Source organism: Quercus robur, chromosome 6 (genome assembly GCF_932294415.1).
Source record: "Quercus robur chromosome 6, dhQueRobu3.1, whole genome shotgun sequence".
Classification (NCBI taxonomy): domain Eukaryota; kingdom Viridiplantae; phylum Streptophyta; class Magnoliopsida; order Fagales; family Fagaceae; genus Quercus; species Quercus robur.
Window position 1 is genome coordinate 43560654 of NC_065539.1, and position 20944 is coordinate 43581597.

The 20944-nt window shown below is 36.6% G+C and overlaps 2 protein-coding genes and 1 non-coding gene across 4 annotated transcripts; 1 reads left to right on the forward strand and 2 right to left on the reverse strand.

Annotated features, from left to right (window-relative positions):
• The first annotated feature begins 1209 nt into the window (after positions 1-1209).
• Positions 1210-1312, forward strand: LOC126690685 (U6 spliceosomal RNA). The gene has a single exon (XR_007644722.1). It is a non-coding gene; the product is annotated as a U6 spliceosomal RNA (small nuclear RNA).
• Positions 1313-2167: 855 nt separating this feature from the next.
• On the reverse strand, positions 2168-2860 carry LOC126690237 (glycine-rich cell wall structural protein-like). Its single transcript, XM_050385360.1, has one exon. It carries the CDS (start codon positions 2858-2860, stop codon positions 2168-2170), a length of 693 nt encoding a protein of 230 aa, XP_050241317.1.
• Positions 2861-10658: 7798 nt separating this feature from the next.
• On the reverse strand, positions 10659-17460 carry LOC126688899 (uncharacterized). 2 transcript variants are annotated; one of them, XM_050383825.1, is made up of 13 exons: positions 16405-17459; positions 15374-15782; positions 14636-15296; positions 14330-14370; positions 13909-13977; positions 13575-13675; positions 13332-13410; positions 12949-13047; positions 12767-12835; positions 12590-12639; positions 12382-12463; positions 11953-12047; positions 10659-11238 (listed from the first exon to the last, which is right to left on the reverse strand). In XM_050383825.1, exons 1-13 carry the CDS (start codon positions 16878-16880, stop codon positions 11121-11123), a joined length of 2349 nt encoding a protein of 782 aa, XP_050239782.1. In that variant the 5' UTR covers positions 16881-17459; the 3' UTR covers positions 10659-11120. The 2 variants fall into 2 exon arrangements, 1 of the variants encoding a protein (XP_050239782.1); XR_007644365.1 differs by having other exon boundaries at positions 11127-11238; positions 11953-12058; positions 16405-17460.
• Between the last annotated feature and the right edge of the window lie 3484 nt (positions 17461-20944).

Consider the following 20944-nt stretch of genomic DNA (forward strand, 5'->3'; position numbering starts at 1 on the left):
TTTTTTTTTTTGAGAACACAAACCATAATTTTCATTATTCAACAAAAACTTCTGTCACTGAGAACAAGTTGGGTTACATCACTTGGGATGTCATGAAACCAAATACGTGGGGAAGAGAAGAGCTTTGCTATCTTAGCAAGTTTGTCAGCTTCACCATTCGCTATCCGTCTTACATGAGAAAAAGAGATAGACTCAAAGTACAACGCCATGCTTTGTGAGTCTTCGATGATATGGCCAAAGGGTTTAAGGGTGCCAGGCACGGTGGGTCCATATTCATGGACTTTATGACCTTTTCAGAGTCTCCTTCCACTATCACGGACTTGATTCCTAGTTCCTTGGCAAAAGACACCGCTCTTCGACACGCCAGAGATTCAGCAACGTCTACAGTGGATGGCAGAGGTATTCTTTCCGATAACGCACGAACTGCCTTACCTGAATAGTCTCGTATCACCACGCCAATTCCAACCGTTTGAGAGTTGTGGAATATGGCGCAATCAAAGTTTACTTTGAGGGTGGGACTCCTAGGAGGTATCCAATGGGCCGGCTCTAGCAGCGGGACCGAGGTGGCTGGGAGGTCCTGGCCCGTTTGAAATTCTTGTAGTCTTTCTAGCATGTCTTGATATATCATTGATAGGGGTAAGTGGGTGTAGTTCGCTCGTGCCACGTTGCGATTGTACCAAATGCTCCAGGCTACATAGGCAAAACGTTCAGCTAGGTTGTGTTCTTTATAATTTAACGCACCTGTCCATAAGTCCCTGAAATCCACAAAATGAGTTGTTAGCTGACTCCTGAAACACTGTTCTTCCCACCAGATTTCTTTAAGCGGTTGGCAACCCCATATTGCGTGGACTGTATATCCTCTGTTTCACAATGGCATCTCTCACATAAAGTACTACTATAATATTTTAGAAAGGAAAATTAATCATATTTTAATAAACCATTTATAAGGTAGCGGCCCAGCGGGGAAAACAATATATGTACCAAGTTCAACATCAACCTTAAATTTGTCTCTGTATTTTCCAATAATGATTTCTCATTCAATGTTCAGCATTAACTTTATTTATTTTTTTTCTTCAACAATGCAGAATGAGGCCACCACTGGGATCGCTATACCTCACAAAATCAATCAGTGGCTGCGGTTGTTGCTGCGCTGACCAAATTGCATTTTACCATTGCACATTCTTCAGTACACATAACACTCTCTTTGACATCCCTTTGGGGACATCCGATGAAATTGAAACGATATAGAGAAGATTAGCTTGGCCTCTGCGTAAGGATGACATGTATAAATTGAGAAATTGTCCAAATTTTTATCAAAAACAACACTCTCTTTGATTACAAAGGCAGGCATTACTATGACAGTTGTTACATCCAAGGTTAAATTGACTTTATCTTTGGCCGTGGCAGATCTGTCTTCCATGTAATTCATTAAATTCACTTTCTTTTCGTTCTTTATATCATGAATTTTCGCTATGAGTGATTTCTGCAAAGACATACCCTCTAAAGACCATTGTACCACAAGGCTGGACCAACTGGAGTTATGATGACGCTGAGTAAGAAAGCTCAAGCTCCACTGGCCCCAATTGGATCTCCAATCATACTTGATTTATAAACAAGAACAAAGGAATTAGGATATCAAAAAAAAAACAACCAAACTAACATAGATGGTGTGGTCCAAGATAACACAATTTCAAGGGCGCTAATCTTCTTTTTTCTTTTCTGTGCAGCAAACTCTTTTTTGTGTGTGTGTGTGTATTCTAACATCGAGAATATTGTAAATTAAACAGGAATCTAAACATGTGGACTAATTTAAGTGCCATGGAAAGTCATAAGAGCGAGCTCCTTTGTTAAGAAAACTGGCTGAACAAAGAAGTTGCACCCTTCGTATCCATAGATTACATTGATGGCACCAAATGGGCAAATGGCTGCCAGTGTGGCTATGAAGTTGGTCACTATTAGCAAGTAGAAGAAACTGTTGGGGGTGTGCTTCACAATTTACGAATGATATGGAACTTAAGAATTATAATTTGCATGGACGAAGTGAAGGAAGCTATTGAGAAAGCTCTTGCTCTTCAATTTATTTCAATTGTTTTATCTTTAAATAAGCAACATCCATGCACTAGCACGGTACTACATTACATTACATTCCAAGATTTAAACTTTTGGTTTAAAATCCACCGCCAATACCCCCTCCAGCACCACCACCACCTCCAATGCCTCCACCTGCACCCCCACCAACACCACCACCACCAGACCCACCTCCAATGCCTCCACCTGCACCCCCGCCAGCACCACCTCCACCTCCGATGCCACCACCTGCACCCCCACCAACTCCTCCTCCAATTCCTACACCACCACCAGACCCACCTCCAATGCCTCCACCTGCACCACCACCAGCACCACCTCCACCTCCGATGCCACCACCAGCACCCCCACCAGCTCCACCTCCAATTCCTACACCACCACCAGACCCACCTCCAATGCCTCCACCTGCACCACCACCAGCACCACCTCCACCTCCGATGCCACCACCAGCACCCCCACCAGCTCCACCTCCAATTCCTACACCACCACCAGACCCACCTCCAATGCCTCCACCTGCACCGCCGCCAGCACCACCTCCACCTCCAATGCCACCACCTGCACCCCCACCCCCACCAACACCAACTCCAACTCCTCCCCCAGCACCACCACCTCCTCCAACTCCCCCTCCTCCACCACCCCCAACGCCTCCTCCACCTCCTATGCCATCAGAAAATGTATCTTTTTCAATTTTCCTACATTCTGTTGTCCCTACAGCTATCACTAACAATACCAACATCACACCAAACACACCACAGTACTTAGAAAGCTTCCCCATCTTCTTTTCTAGAATAAGAGGAAACAAATACTGGTACAAGAAAGAAAGGATATGTTTGCTGAGTTAACAGATTAGCAAAGAGTATTAGTAGCCTTTATAGTGTCAAATACGGAGGACGACATTAATGCACGTAGTTGAAGGGGTTCTCAGTTTTCTTCACATTTCTGTACGTTCGATTGTGGCCAACTAAGAAATGCTAAATCAAATGGCTGAATATTCAACTGGTTTGGGAAAATGAATGCTTATTGGCATATTGGCCGGTGAACTCATTAATATCGAAGTAGCCAATGGCCTCATATGCCAACTACTTCTGAATCGTACGTACATGACGCCCACTGTCACTGACCGGACCTAACAGACAGACTCTAAACAGTTGACTTTAAGCCGAGATTTCTATTCCCAAGCCCAAACTCTCCGAAGTTAGAAAAACCCATCCCAACTTTCCTGAAGCCTGTTGTTCACAAACAAATGGAATTAATTTTAGACTCTAAAGATTCATAGTACAGAAGGTATATATACATATAGGAATTATTAGAATGAATTGTCGTTGGTTTGATTGGGTTAATGAATATGAAATTGAAAACCCCGCTATGGCTATTAACTGCATTCTTAACAAAACTAAACCAAAATTTTCGAGTCAAAGTCAACTTATTTTGCTGAAATTGAAAACTGAAAACTGAAAACACTGTAACAAAATAATTTTTAAATGTGTGAATAGTACCGTGGGACCCATTTTTAATGAAAAAGTTGCTGAAAAGTGTAATTTGTGAGTCCGTGAACAGTGCACAAATGCACTGTTCACTGTGGAAAAGTCAATAAGTGCGGCTTCCAAAAAAAAAAAAAAAAAAGTCTGAAACGCGTTGAAGGCAAACGTGGACGCAAGATAAGCCGAATCCAAACTCCTCCTTAGTATTTTGAGTTTGTTAACTATATTTCTTTCTAAGCTCCAAGGCACTTGGCCTAAATTGTGAATAATCAAGCCTTAGTTATTCCAAAACTTTGGAATCACCTATAGATTTTCAATAGACTAATGAGAATTAGTCATATATAATTTTGTAGGCGATGCCCTAACTTGTATATGTTGTAGATCTATTCATGATAAAAATAACTAAAATTTTATGCTAGTCAACCTACCTACTTTCTTTTTTCAAGCTTTAAATCGACTGTGAAAAAAATATATGATACGGGTATGTTTGGGATCCGTTTATTTTGTTAAAATTGAAAACTTTTTGTTGAAAGTACCGCAAATAAAGTTAAAATTTAGTTGAAATAGTACAGTGGGACTTATGAATAATACCAATGAATAATACCAAAAAATGCAATAGGATCCATAAATAGTAACAAAAATAAATTGAATAGTAAAATAAATTGGTAAATTTCATCATGCCGCACACTAAGTAAAAACACAAGTAAAGGTTTTTATTTTTTTTTTGGGTAACGAAAGAGCTTCATAGATTAAATAAAAGCAATAACATGGAGATGTCCATAGACTGACTATCATAAACAGCAAAATCATGTGCTAAGTCTGGTCCTTTCCTGGCAAGGCAACACAAGTGGAGTTAGGATATATAAACCTTGCTTATGTGATTTGATATCTCGAGACACTTATAAGTTTGTGCGTACACATGCCACGTGTGTGTGTGTTTGACTACAACGGCCCCTTCTATTCTTTGTTAATGGAGTTTGTTCTCTGAGTAATTTTGAGTATTTGCTTTGCCTCACATGTTCATTTTTATGCATACTGTCAAAGTTGAGCTCTATAATTCCAATATCCTTCCGCGATTACATGTTAACATTTTTTAAACGTGTAATACAGGTCCAAATCGTAACATGGTCAGGGCATTCTTGATGTTACTTTAGCTTGACATGCTTGAATGGATATGATAATATCGATGTTTTATTAAATATTTTTATTTTTCTAAAGGAGTGTATGCTTGAATGGATATGAAAATATCAATGTTTTATTAATAAGTTTATTTATTAGAAGGGGGACACTGTAGAAGGAGTAATTAGACCATTAGTATTAGGTTCAATAGAGTTTTCGCGAAATCTAACATAAAAATTCCGCTTTTTCTATCATTATTCATATATATAGTATATTGACATCAACCTCCCTACTCAATCTCTATTTCATTTAAATATTATTTCAGTTTTCACTACACATTTACACTCCAAGACCCAAAATCACAACTCGAATTACACTAATTTGATTTTTCCATTCACCCCACATCAACTCAAAAAAAAAAAAAAAAAAATCCCAATCTTTCCCATACAACCTGCATCAATTCAATTTGATTTCCCTGCTCTACTTGCATCAATCCAGAAAATTCACAATTCACTCAATCACGTATGGTGTTGGGAACTGCTGTATGCGATGACGACATACATGAACAAAGACAGTGGGCTCACCGATGTAACGAGAGTCTTGAGAACGTCTACTAGGATCGCTAGTGGTTGAATTTTGTGGTGGTTGAAGGTGTTTCAAATTGAGGGTGGATTAATTGTGGTCTGTGGTAAGGGTGGATTGTGGTAGTCTAAGGTGTGAGAGAGAGAGAGAGAGAGAGAGAGAGAGAGAGAGAGAGAGAGAGAGAGAGAGAGAAATATAAAATTATTTGTTGGTGTTTTGTTGATGAACAATGTCTCAATACTTGTATTGAGATACTGTTCATAAATAAATTTGGCCTACAAATTGTTGAGTTTGATGCAAACTGGTTTTAGGTGAGTTTAGCCATGTTTATTGTAAAAGTTTTATTTGTTGAGCCTAATGCTAATGCTAATATTAGTGCATACTGCATACCATTTGTTTTCTTTTTCTTTTTCTTCTTCTTTTTCTTGAATAGCATTTACTTTTATTAAAAACAAAAAAAAACAAAAACAAATCTTCTGAAGTGTGTTCAATCACTAGGTAAACTTTTTAAGTTTTGCTTTAGTTACATATGGGCCAAACTATGGTGCAATTGTTGACTCTTGTCATAATCATAAGCACATGCTAAAGCCAATGTCATAAGCCCAATCACATTCTTGAGACCACCATATCTGTGTTCGCAAAAAATCAAAAATGGCATGTGCTTACATGCTGCTGTCTACAATTAAAATGGATGAACTCATGTTTGGCAAAAACCATCTTATGTGCCCACTTTATGAAGCAGAACCCACATGTTTGCGAGTGGCCCATTCCATAGAGAGTGGGCACGCAAGATACCTTCTCCATTTTTGGCCATATCATTTTGTTACAATCACAATATTGTTTTCCCATTCTTAAATAGACTTTTTTTTATTTTTTATTTTTTATTTTTCTTCAGGTCTGGAGATGGGATGTTTATTTCCACTGTGTTTGCCACGTTATCGTAGCTTTAAGTAATATCTTAGAATCGCCAATGAGCTCTAATTCAATTATTTTTTACTCTCCTTATAAATTTTAGATGAAGGGTGAGGTTATAAGTTCAAAATCCATTAAGATCGTGTGTGACTTAACAATAATAATAATTTTTTAAAAAAAATAATATAAAAAAAAGATTCATCATCCTGGAATTTTGGGCATGTTGATAATATGATTGTAAATTAAACCCTATTTGTTTCTAAACTCGTATTCACTACTTGATACAGGTCAAATCTGGAATTTTTATTTTTTTTACTTTGTTAATTGGGGATTGCAGCACGAAGTTTTATTTAAAATTTCGTTTCACTCTCTTCTATTTTATCAATTTTTTTGTGGCTGTATTTCAAGCAAAGATGGTATTTTATTTGTTGGAGGGAGAAAGAACTTGCTGCTGTTAAGATCAAGGCAGTTAATGTTGACATAATTGCAAATGAGCTAGAGGTTAGTGCCTCACTGCCTCTGCCTCCTATTTAAATCCATTCTCTAATATACATATGCCTTTGGCTTCCAAAGGCTTACAATATATTTATTTTTCAATATCTAGAACAGATAGACCCAAATTGGGCTGAGCTGCCATTCTACATTTGCTTCGATAGAGAGCCATTGGAGGATTTTACAGGAATTTGGGTTTTCAAATTTGGTTAGAAACATTTGCATGCTATTGCAATATGAAATGGTTAATGCTTACAGAGATAATTTAGTCAGTGGAAGCGTCTAAAACTACCAAAAAAAAAATGGTGTCCTATAGTTGCGTTTTTAAAACGCGGCTATAGCCCCTAAAAACACGACTATAGCCCCATTTGACCTATAGTTTCTATTGCCACATTTGAAGATGCAGCCTAAAGTCTGCAACTATAGGTCTGACATGGTTTCACTACAAAAAACGCGGCTATAACCCACGTTTTTTTTGTAGTGAAACTATGTTTCTATGTAATGAATCGTGTTTGCATAATTACATGCTATTTTTGTTTTGGTATTGATGAATCTTGTTTTACTCAATACCAAAAGAGAAGTAAAAATTCTAAAGTGGGATGCCAATATTTATCATTTCAGGCACTATACCCCGAGGGGCTTTGAAACAAATCTCATAGTGTTAACAAGGTTAATCTTGTTAGTATTGCCTAGTTTAAATTTGGTAGCAAAATGATTGGCCTACTTAGAATTTTTGGTGGCATAACCTGGTCTAGTCCCCCTTATGGATTTGAGATTGAACCCCACTGCCCCATTAATATCTTCTCTTTAGAAACCAAAATAAAGGCCCAATAAAACTTCCAGACAGTGCGTATCAAGATTGGCTGTTGTCATTTAGAAGCCCGAGGTGATGTTGGCTGTTCTCTCATTTTTGAAAACGTTCCATGTTCATTAAGCTAGACCATGAATGGGGTCCAAAAATATTTGTAATGTACAACTAAAAAGTCTTAAACTTACGTAGACACTCCATCCATTGAAGTTCAAGAGTGAAATTTTTCTAAAAATGGATTTGCCAAAGAAAATCAACTTCTCAACTAATATCAAAATTAACAATTTAATAGCTCTAAATACTTATCCTTCTTTCTTAATACTCTTGCAACCGCTCTCCCCCCTTCTTCTCTCTTATCAACATCGATGCCATCTCATTAGCAATAGTAAAATTTCTTCATTAGTCCCAGCTCAACCTAACTTGTGCCCACTTTGAATGGATTTTCTCTGCCCCAAGGAGGAGACAAGATGGGAAAGAGACCTTTATGATCCGATCCGGCACCACCATATTGGCATCTCTATCACTAATACCCCTACAAAATAGTGTACCATACAATTGTCCTTTAACATGAATTTTTGTTTTTTTTTTTTTTTTTGGTTAAAACAAAGATTCATTGAAAACTAAAAAACCACATCAAGTTCAGGACATAGCCTATTAAAGTACATTCTATTAAGATCTTGCTCAAAAACACTAAAAATGTCCACAGGTGGACTTTCAAAAGACACAAAATTTAGCTCCTAGCCAGCACTCTTCTTTGCGAGCACATCAGTGCACCTATTCGCCTGGTGGTAGTAGTGCTTAAATTGGATCCGATGAAACTGGGACGCCAGCAACCTACAATGATCCAAAATTGGGGAAACCACATTATTCACATAACCTGACCTATTTAAAATATCCACAATAGCTTTAGTGTCAAGTTCAACAAGAAGGAAAATGATATTTAGATTGTTGCACAGAATCAGCCCATCCCTTAAGCCCCACAATTCTTCCACAAGGCTATTAGTTATCCCTATATGCCTAGAAAACCTAAATACCCAACTTCCATGGCTATCTCTAACAAGGCCTCCACAACCAGCTTGTCCCAGACTACTAGCAGCACATCCATTAGTATTCTACTTCATCCAACCATCAGGGGGTTTCTCCTAGCGGATCCTTTTCACCCTATTTTGGACTGGATTTCTTGGGGGGTTGACACAACACATGAACTCCATTGTTTGATTCACAATCTCCGATGACAACTTGGATTTTGCACTTTCCTGGAAATCACAATCTGGTTTCTGCTCTTCCAAATCAGCCAAACAGTAAAGGAATATAGCACACTCCACAGCACTCCCCCATTGCTCATCCTGCTACCTGCTTTCCCATTTATACCCAACCAATCTTGAAGGTTGCTCCCCCAAAACACTTGATTCAACTCCTTAACACCCAACTGAAACCACACGGCCCTAACCCGAGGGCAATCTCGCAAGGCATGCACTATGGATTCCAGCTCACTTCGACATATGGAACACACATCCTCATCCCCTATTCCTCTTCTAGCAAGGCAAGTCTTCACCTTGATACTATTACGAACACACCTCTAAATAAAAGTTTTGATCTCGCTTCGACATATGGAACACACATCCTTGTCCCCTATTCCTCTTCTAGCAAGGCAAGCCTTCACCCCGATACTATTATGAACATGCCTCCAAATAAAATTTTTGTTCTTTTCTTTTTCTGTTTCTCTTTTTCGGTGTTTTTTTAATGTGCATTTGCTTCGGCTGTTTGCTAGGCTTCTTTAGTTGTTGCAATTGCACCTTGTGATCCTCAACATTTTAACTTGCTTTTGCTCTTCTTTTTTAGAATAGATAGTCAAGGAGTAGAAGGTGATTTTTGAACTATAAACATGAAGCACTACAGAAGATACCACAACACTATTCTTTTTTTAACTCACCTGACAAAAGAAAATAACTGCTTATTTTTTCACACCTTGCTCATTTCTACACCACTTTTAGCAAATTAGCAAAGTAAACCACCCAACAAAAGCAAATAAACAAGGGCTTTATTTTATTTTTTGTACTTCCAACTTATTTATACACCACTTTCAACAAACAGGCCAATTCAAATGCACATTAATGTAGGGAGGATTAATAGATTAATACCATATCATTTGCTACTTTGCTAGAGAATCTGTCTTCTTTCAACAAAGCACATTGCCACGTCCCAGCACCATTGTGCATTTAATGGTAACCATGATTGTCAAAATCCCGATCTGGATCCTACGATCTTACAATTTTACAATCCCACCTACCCAAAATGATCCTGATCTTTCAAGGATCTTTGCAATCGTTCAAGATCGGTAGGATTGTATGATTCTAATAATCTCAAACGACTTTGATTTCTTGTAATCTTTTTTAACATGATAGAAGGCTTAATTAGACCCAAATGAAAAATAAAATCTCAATAGACCAAGTTTTTTCACTCTAATGTAGAGAGAATGTCATTTAGGCCCAAATAAAAAATATCTCAATAGAGTGTCACATTTTGAGATTTTTGACCTCTTTAAATGGAATCCAAATCTTCTGTCTCACTTTTCCTGCTCCACTTTATACTCCACCAATGAAAGCTTGCTACGAGTTAACATAATTAATTAAATACTATCATTATTGACTTATTAATTTTATCATTATTAATTAATTGTAGTATTTAATTAATTAGGTGAATACGTGGCAAGCTTTTATTGGTGGAATATAGAGTGAAACAGGAAAAGTTAAACAGAAGATTTGGACCTTTAAATGATGCTTACAAATAGATATAGTGTTGTATGATAATTATATCAATTAATGTATAATTTATGTAATTATTTAGCATATCAATGTATATTTTTTGTTTTTTTTTTTTTTCAAATAATGTAAAATTATACAATTCACAATCCAATCTTATGATTGACAATATCACCTACCTCTCACAATCCTACATAAAATCCCGATTTTGACAACCTTAACTCAATTTAAAATACCAATGGTAAAATGTAAAAGCTGACTCTGGAAGGAAGCATGCGTGCCCATCTACTATTCCATCTGGCAAAAGCCAAAAGCTAGCTGCTGTTGATTCAAGACGACAAGGCAGCTAATTCACCCTTTAAACAGTGAGGTGGCAAATTAGAGACCCAACAAGATCTAAACTAGTAATCATAAAAGTGAAGAAAGTAATTGATGGCACTCTATCTACTAAAATGTAAAATTGTGTTTCTTTTGTACAGCTTTTGTTTAAGTGGTCCTGACATTTCTCCATATAAACACAAGTTGGGTGACATATAATACCAACCAACATGATTCCCACTACACAGCATTATGAAGATTTCTTTATAATGTCATGTAAATAAACAAGCATCACACAATCAAACCCATATCACCACCAAAATTAGGTAGCTCACATGGATGACAACCACTCTTTCTCCTTTTGTTTTCACCCTTCATCTGGCCTAGTGGTAAGCAAGGATGGATTTGACTCTCAACTATGTGGTTCGCAAGCCACGGGCTGGTCAAGGCAATCTGTGGTCACCACGCGCCAATAATGGGTGCAAATATTTGTGAAAAAATGCCACAGGTGTCAATATTGCACACGAAATCCAAAGCCACTATGAATTGGGTCTACAATTCCTACTGAGCGCCATCTCCAGCTGCAGAACGGGCTGCCTGGAATTGAAGGGCATATTGTCTCTGTAATTCTCTAAGCCTTTCCAACAGTTCCTGGAATGCTGGTCGGCTTGCTGGATCACTGATTTTGACAAAGTTTTAGATCAGCATGTTCCCCAGATTTGCAAGTTGATAATGATAAAAAATGTTTTAATAACTAAAAACTACAGAAAATGAGATTAAGAAGAAAACAATGCTTTGATCATTGTCACAATCATATTCCTATCATAATCCATAACATCCTAACCCGAACATGCCAAGCTACTTAAACATTGAAAAACCAAGCATCTGACATGACCTTCTAAAGTTGTATAGGATACATAAGATATGTAAACTCACTAGTAGAATCCCAATCCAAATATTTTGTGCTCCAGTTATATGAATCATTTATTTAGCTCTAAGGGTCATAGCTTCTTGTCATGCATGAACACATTCAGTGGCTATGAAGCAAATTTCAGCTAAAAAAGAAATCATCAAATAATATTAAGGGAATGGATAAAGTGGCATGTCCTGTAGTTGACATAAAAGTAGGCACAAGCATCTATTCAGACATTGATCTAAATGTCAATTTAATCCAAGTTATTCTTTTGAAGGGTACCATTGCTTATGATTAAAGTTTATTTATGGCTCTAGATAAAGGAATTAGCCTCTCCAAAATTGGGGATAAGGCTACCCTACCAATCACCTCACCTAGACCCCACAAAAGCAAGAAAGTCTTGTGCATTGGGTATGACCTTTTTTGTGGCTCTAGGTAATAAAAATCAGACAAAGTGACAAGCATAAAGAGAATAAACACCTGTGCCAGCAGCTTTCAATTATAGAAGCCCACTGTGGATCCACATCCGTAGGAATCTCTAGCCGTTGGTTCATGAACCCTACAGCTCCAATCACCTGCAAGTATCCTAAAGAAGTTGCTCATATGTGCAGCACATTCTTGTTGTTTAGAAATGCCATATAAAAAACCCAACAGAGAACACAATTTTCACTTATTGCCAGGAAATTTATCTACTTTTGAGTGCTGAGGAATTTAATTTGTCACAACAGTTTGGTCACGTGAAAAAAGATTCTTTCACAGATAAAACAGAGATGAATATACTATAAACACAATATTTATTGCCTAAGAATTTGAAAAGTGGTTTTTTCTTCTTCTTTTTTTTTTCTTATTTTTTTTTTTTTTAATTTTCTTGGATAGAATGTCCTGATATTTTCTAAATGAAAACAATACCTGCATTGAGTTGAGATTATCCCATGGGATCTTCTCAGTGGCAAGCTCCCACAATATAACCCCATAGCTGTACACGTCAGACCTAAATGTATCCAAAATTAAGGCATCAACGTTTAATTTTGGAGATTTAAGAGAAGAAAAGAAACATTTCAATTGCAAGATTCAAAGTCAAGTTAAATGTTGACCCAGCTTAGAGATCATAACATACTTCTCATCTGAAGGTTCATTACGAAGAACTTCAGGTGCCATCCATTGAGGCTACAAAACATGAAAAAAGTAGAATGCAGGTCAACAGAAAATTTCTATGGAGATTCATGCAAGATAGTTTAGAAGGACTAGATTGATATAACCCATAAAGAAAAATTTGCTCAGTGCTAGCTCATACCGTTCCCTTCCCAGTCTTAGTTGTGAGATATGTTTCATGCTTGAGACGCGACAGACCAAAATCACCAACCTGTTCAGATGACAAACAATGAGATTATGCTTTGCCTTGATAGGGAAAGAAAAAAATATATATATATACATATATATATATATATATTATATACACCATAATAAAAGGCAGACCTTCACAGTCCAGTTCTTATCAACTAAAAGATTTGAAGACTTCAAATCTCGATGAATGATTGGTGGGTTGCAATGATGAAGATAATTCATGCCACGAGCCTGTAGAAGGATTGGACAATGTAACAGTCAATAAATCACTAAGGAGAAGATAATACAAGACCATAGACCAGCTTGTGCACACAAATTCATGCAACCCAAATCTAGAATAAAAGTAACAATGCAAACAGAATGCTTGAGAACACCACAAATGGGATCACTGAAAAATTAAAGCAATTGCACAAAACAGACGCAAACCAACACATCCACTATGCCCAACATACGTAGAGATCTTCACTATTTAAAAATAAGAAAAATGAAAAACCAAGAAAGTACTCAAAACTCACTATATCCAAAGCCATATGAACACGCCGTCTCCAATCTAGTTTGGATGTATTCCTTTGTAGTAATCGAAATAAACTTCCACTGCATTGATAGAATATATATATATACAAGAAATATCCTTCAGCACATACAACATTCTTGAAAACTTCCAAATCAATATGGATATAGTTACATGGATGAACATGAGAAATATGAATTAGAAGATTTGTAATATAGTATTTTGAAAGGAGAAGTTGAGGATGAACCGCGGGAGAAACTCTGTAACAATGCAGAGACGTTGAGCAGAGGTTACTGCTCCCATAAAGAGTAAAACGTTTGGATGTCTAAGTCTTTTCATAAGAGATACCTTGAGAGCAAAAAACCATACCTTGACATCAGTCTTCAACAAAAAATGTACTCACCAAAAATGGAAAAAATGTGACATGCATATGGGTGGGTGTGTAAAAGTTACAAACCAAAGAAGAATCCAGATATGGAGCATGCTCTATATATGAACAAGAGTCCAGAAAATATGTCATTTATGACTTTATGTCCCAATTACATGAGCAACTATGATAACAAGATAACTAGAAAACCAACCTCTTGTCTAAAGGAAACCAATATCTCATCTGAATATTCTTGCTTGGAGAATACCTTGACTGCAACATCCTGCAATAACATGGATACAATTTCAACCACACAAAGATGACAAGTCACAACTGTGCTTCTTGTTTTTGTAATTAAAACAGGAAAAAATATCTGAGTTCATGCAACAGCATCATCAGTTTATAGGAGTAGAATAGTGGCGTCTAGTAACCCACATTTAATGTAACACTGTATCCTCATGTGCATGACATGCAGAGATGAAATCTCAATGCGTAGCCTATGGACACAGGCCCCAGACTTGCCTATTTAGAAGTCAATGCTGCAGCATCTCATCTCAAATAATTGGAATCATGTTTTGTATTTATGCATCCACATGAAATTGAAGTTAACTAAAGCTAGAGAACAAGGAACATACTGATCCATACCACAGACCATGATATACAGTTCCACAAGAACCTGCAGAAGAAGAAAATTCAGTAAAAAAATAAAAAATCAGATTGGTATGGGACCAAGCAATATATCATGGTACATATTTTATGGACAAAGAAGCATGAATTCAAAGGAAAAATAGGAAAGATCAATAATGGGTAACTGCTTACACTCATTGACATTCTTGCCATTCAGTCACATGCTTTACCATCATTAACTTAAATGGCAGAATTTGAAGAGGGGGGGAATCCATATTTCACAAACACATACTGTTCACTTAATATAAAATTACCTTGCCCAATTTGTTCTCCAATTGTCAAGTCCTCCCATAGGATTTCATAGTCAAAGCAGTCAGTATCCAAGTCGACCTTATTTACAGTACTGCTGGTACTTCCGCAGCTGCTGGCACTGCTTGTACTGTTAACATTAAATGAGGACCAGGACCCTGATGCCTCGTTATTGCCAGGCCGGTTACTTTCACTTGCCTGGCATTCTGGTTTTGGCCCAGAAGAGGAAGTCTTCTGATGAACTGATTCATTCTCTTGATCATTACGCAACCAGGGCCAGGCAAAACGGGCAGTCCTTGCATCTGAACCTTCTCGCTCATTCCCTTTCCATGGCCATGATATCCCTTTCTTACCCATCCACGCTTCTGCCTTTGAGGTTATGATCTTGTGAATGGTAGGTTTCCCTTCACTCTCATCACCAGAATCTCTGGAGGGTTTTCCGGGCCACTTCTCATCACCATGAGAAAATACACCAAAGGGAGATGGAGGTACATCTCCTCTGGGTGTGCTAGCTCCACTTGAAGTTGCATCCTCCCTATGGTCAGAGAGAACTGTGTCTGAGAAAGCATGATCAGAATGATGACTATCGCCACTCCCACCTTCATGATCAATGTTATTCTCTCCTGTCCGAATTCTTGACTTAACTTTGTTGCTCACCTTGGATGCCTATTTTGGTGGTTTAACATTCAAGAAATGCCACACTACAATAAAACACAGGAAAATGAGAAAACAAAAACACTAACCAGATTTGAAATTTTTGATGCAATTGCAGATTGCAGAGGCTGCTGAGGATCAAGACCAAGTTTATTTGTGATTGAGACACCACTTCTGGGACGACCATAACTAGAATCTGGTTCCGGGTGCTTCACACTTGTCATTTCTTGAAAGGGCCGTGAATCACTTGATACACAAATAATCCCAACCAAAGTACCATCATCGTCATAGAACGGAGTGTTGGTTGCAACAGCTAAAATAGTCTCCCCCGTCTTATTCTTGAGAGGAATCTGCCCAGTCCAGCTCTCTCCCATGGAGACCCGATATACTATATTATTTGCTACGGCATAGTTCTGGGGATCAATTAGAAGTTCAACGGCATCCTGGCCAAGGGCTTCCGCTGCAGAATAACCATATAGATTCTCAGCAGTTCGGTTCCTGCCAAAATTGAACATTCCCAAAAAGACCAAATTGGAAAATTAAGTAAACCAAGCTGTTACCCATATAGTCAATAAGACAAATAACATATCAATGTAAAAATACATTCATTAAGTAGCTAAAATGCAATTTCAAGTTCAGAGTTTGTCATTGGTACCAACCCAATTTCAGAATCACAACCCAGAGTCAATCCCAAATTCTCAATTCCAATAAACACACCATCAATCTACAGTTCCAGCAAGCATTGCAATCAAACAACCACCCAATAAAAACTCAAAACAACATAAAACCAATCATACACTGAAACACAAGTAAAAGAAAATGGCAAAACTTAGGTAGAGTTCCTTAGGTGCTCTAACTTTGGTTCCCTAATTTTATTCAACCAATGCTTAAATTCAACAGTGTAGTTCATTGGTCAATGCAACCGCATAATTGAATTTAAATTGAGGAATCTAAGAAACAGTACTTAAGTTTTGCTAACATTCTCAAAACTAGCAATACCCAAACGAATAAATACCATTAAAATCTGCAAAAACAAAGCATTACCCAAATGACCAAAAGACCAATAAAAGAACATGCAATAGAGAATTTAATTAACCAAAAAAGTACTAAAACCACTGACCAGTAAATGATACGACCATTAAGATCGAATATATGTACAGACTGTCCCATTGACTGCAATATATTCAAGTACTGCCTATCAGTGAAATTCACAGCTGATGGCCCACCACCGCCAGCGCCGCCGCCGCCACCACCACTCACATTCACATCCACATCCACATTCGTAGGCTCACGGCTCCGGCTCTCTCTCTGTAACGGCGACGAATGCCGAAACGACGTTGAAGCAGCCTTCTTCCACACTCCTCCAGCTCCACTGTCCAATCCTGAAGCACCAGCTCGCCTACGCTGTGGACCAGAGCGCTGTGGGGACACAGAGTGCGACCTCTGCTGATTGTGGTTGTGGTGGTGGTGATGGTGGTGGTGTTGTTGTTCATTCCCTGAGAGAACGAGCTTTGACATCTCTTGTTTGAGATTGGCATGACCTGCTTCTAGCTCCTCTATCTTCCTTAGGAGCTCCTCTGCTGGTGGGGTACCCATGTTGTGATTTTGTGATAAAAATGCAATCTTTTCGTTTTCTCTGTTTCTGTCTTTAGACCATGAAATACCCACTTAGGAATAACACAGTATCTAGAAGATTCATGTGCCTCTCTCTTTCTCTCACACTCTTTTTTCTGAACAAGACCCAGTTGATAAAATTTCAAGAAATAGTGAAATACTTCATACCCACTATGGAAAATGATACCATATCTAGAAGATTCATGTGCCTATCTCTCTCTCTCTTCTGAAAATGACCCAGTTGATAAATTTCAGAGATTTGAACAAGTATGGGGTTGGAATTAATAAGATATGGAGATTTATGAATATCTTTCTCTCTCTATAAAAGTCTAATCTCTGACTCTCACTCACCCACTCTCTCTCTAATCTGTGTTGGTCAATTGCTAAAATTGTAGAGATGGGGTCAAGGAGTTCTCTACTTTAGCTCTCTATCTCTCTCTCTCTTTTCCTTTTTATCTTTCAAAAGCTTCCTTCTTCGTTAGGTTATGGTTTTGCTCATTCTACATCTCTCTCTCTCTCTCTGTCTTTGTGTCTCTCTTTCTATGTCATCATTATCATCTGAATCTAAACTATTTAGACCAGATGTTATTATTTATATTCTAAAGACGGATTGGGAATGGTTTTAGCCACGTGATAAAGGAGCGCGTGGAAAATCGTAGCCAATATTGCTCCATGATTCTTTTCTATAGTTCCAATACTTGAGGCGCGTTTAAGCCACAGGAACTGTTGTGAGAGTTGGGAGTTTCTTGTTTTTATACTTTCTCTTAAGTAAGAATCTCTTCCTATTGGTTCATTTCCGCTCCTCTTTCTTTTACACTTCCACTCCATCTCTATCTGTCCGGTCTTATACTATTCATCCCCTTCTTTTGGGCTGCAAATTCTGGATTTTGTTTTACATTTTTTTTTTTTAACTATTTGTTATTGTTATTATGTGTACGCTCTGATTAATTTTGTTAATTTATTTTATTATTTATCTTATTTTTGTTACTATTTATAAGTTTTTTTATACGTTTTGATACTATTCATAGGTTATTATACTATTTCAGCAAACTTTTACTTTTATCTATAACACTTTCAACAAAAAAAATTTTCATTTCCCCTAAAAAGAGAATAGAATATAATAGCTCAATAACTATGAAAATATTTATATCACTTAGCATATTGTTATGTAGTAACTATTCCAAATTTATAAAACTGTGACTTTCATCTCTACTAATAGTTATTTGATAATATTGTGGTCATACCACTACAGTCTCATTCGATCCATCGCTATCTTTTCAATCACTTATTTGATTATTTATTTATATCTTTCTTTCTTTCTTTCTTTCTTTCTCAAAAATTATAATGAATAAAACGAAATAAAACAATAATGTAAGGGGAAAAAAAACACAACTGTAAGGCGAATCTTACATATGATCCACACACCAGTGCAAGAGTTTCTCAAAGCACTCCCCAATTTATGGATAGAATGACATTTTCATCTCCCTTAGTGAATGTTTTTAAGAAAAATATTATTTATCTATAACTCAAGAGAATGTCATTCTCCCTGTTCCTCATAGTTTGAGCAAAGAATATTTCTTTTAAAGTAGAATATTCCATTAGAAAGTGTCAATCATGGACTTATCTATCATATTTATACAAATATAAACCTAAAAGTGGAGCATCATTTTGTCCATAGTTTGGTATAGTTACATTTCATGAAACCTTATGTAATTTACCCAAAAAATTTATCTGAATTTTGTTTAATTTTAGGCTTAAATTACTTAATTCTCGTGTTCCTTGGACTGACTTAGGCCACCCCTATTTGGTTTCAATACAGGTCTTCTAGTTTTATGTATAGCTGGAAATACGATTAGTTTTGCTAGATAATGGATGTAATTAGGCATGAGAAGTTAATACGCATGAAGGTTCATGCATGTCAGAAAGAATTGCAAATTGCTTGTCTCTAGAAGCTGTCTAGATCATGTTCATCTGGCTTTGTTGACATTTTAATTTTAGGTATAAGTAAACACTGGGAGAACCACGACAAAAGAAATTGTTTGTTACCTCTCTTCACCCAGACGCCAAAGTTCAATACACAGAGGCTTTATTAATGCAAGTGAAAACAAACAAAATAGAAAACATATAATATATGACTTCGTTTATCTTTTTTGTGTTCTTAACCTTGGACTCTCTATTAATTGTCCCCCTAACTCCTAAGAACAGTGTCTTCTCTTTCTTTCTTTTTTTTTCTTTTTTTTTTTGGTACTCAATTTCCCTTCCTTTTCTAGTAATAAGTCTACTGGCCCAGAGACAAAGTTTTTTTACAACTGCATTTGTCATAATAAAAATAATATTAATAGAAGACAAAGATAAAAGTAATGTTCCAATCACAATATACTATATTAACAATTGTGCAAATTTTAATATACCTTGTACTACTAATTGGGTTTTACTAACGTATGCGCTTAGGGCATACATTAGTAAACTATTTTATGAAATATTTTATGAGAAATTGAAAAAGTTGTCAAATTTTTTTATAGCTTTTTCAGTTTCTCATAATTTTTTTTTAAAAAAAATGAATGATTAATAAATACCAAGGATGGAGGCATTAATTGACCGGGGGGCAATGGCCCCCCCTAAATTTTTTTTTTTTATAAATATATTAGTATATATATATGCATTAATTTTAACAATTTTGTTCTATAAAATTACATTTTGGTCCCTTAACAATATCATTTATTCTTTTTTGAGTAACGTTACAGTTACAAATTTATCTATAATATTTTTATAAACTGTTGAGGTACAAATTCTTATTGGTTCGCATCTGGTCCTATCACTTACATCATTTTTTTTACTTATTAATAATCACTCACTATATTAGCAATATATCTCTAGCACTTTCCTCATTTTAAAGACCATTAAAAAAATTTATAGATCTAAAATCTAAAACAACATATACTAGCCCAAAAACATTTGTGCAACAACAAAAATCACCAATAACAAAGCTAAAAAAAATTAAGTCCAATTAACGAATTTTACTCAAACAAACAACTGGTCCTTTAAAAAGTTTTAAACAGAATAATTTTGTCTTTACTTAGCAAATGCACACATAAAAATAAAAAATAAAAATAAATAAAAATAAAAATAAAAATATCTGTAACTAAGAAGCCGTTGAACTAGAGGTTAGAGACACCTCCCTTGAGTCAAACTCCTGGCTCCATCTTTAATAAATACCTAAAGGTATAGGTTAACCGAACTTTACTAATTTACTCTCGATTTCACGGTTGAATCTTGAAAGCAAGACACAAGTTTCTCTCTCTCTCTCTCAAACTTTGTTATTCTCGCTGGAACTTTGTTTGCGTGCACAGCATAATTAAGGGCGTGCACGCACAGTAGAATTGTGAGTGTGATAGAGACAACTAGAGGTAGCATCAAATCTTCAAATTTCTCTTTCCCAACTTAGAGGATAACTTTTGCCATTAATAAGGGAAACAAGTGACACTTCCATTACGGCTGAGCTTTTATCATTTTTTAAGGAAAAGCCCTTAATACGCTCTATAATATGGCATTGCGATGCATCCTTATCTCCACCATATACACAAAAACAAATAAATAAATAAATAATATAAACCCATGATCTTGACCTTAAAAGTTCATCCCCCATTCAAGTTCTGAAATTGCTTCAGCCAGTCACATCCAATTCCCAATTTTAAAAGGTACATTATCTTCAATTAATTATACAGTTTGTGCTTCAGCATATTTTTAAAATGTTTTATTGAAACTGATATCTCCGGGGTGCACTTTATCCCAATGAACCAAACTTTTTTGGCAGCTTGGACAACAGTCCAAAAAATAATTGCAAAACCATCTCAGCTAACTCTAAACTTTATATAGGTCAACTTTTAATATGATAGAGCTACCATATCCATACCATAATGTTAAAGGACAGCGGAACATCCCCATCTAAAGAGATGGGGAAATCGGTGGTGATCATTCATTGTCCCTTTTCACATGTCCTACTACACTATGGAATAATCTCTCTAGGTTTACCCTTGGAAAGGGCT

Coding starts and splice junctions, on each gene's coding strand:
- LOC126690237 (XM_050385360.1), bottom strand. CDS start 2,860: ATGGGGAAGCTTTCTAAGTACTGTGGTGTGTTTGGTGTGATGTTGGTA.
- LOC126688899 (XM_050383825.1), bottom strand. CDS start 16,880: ATGGGTACCCCACCAGCAGAGGAGCTCCTAAGGAAGATAGAGGAGCTA. Junction 15,783..16,404: donor AATGGTCGTATCATTTACTG/GTCAGTGGTTTT, acceptor CAATTTTGGCAG/GAACCGAACTGCTGAGAATC. Junction 13,676..13,908: donor TGGTTTCCTTTAGACAAGAG/GTTGGTTTTCTA, acceptor TTTGCTCTCAAG/GTATCTCTTATGAAAAGACT.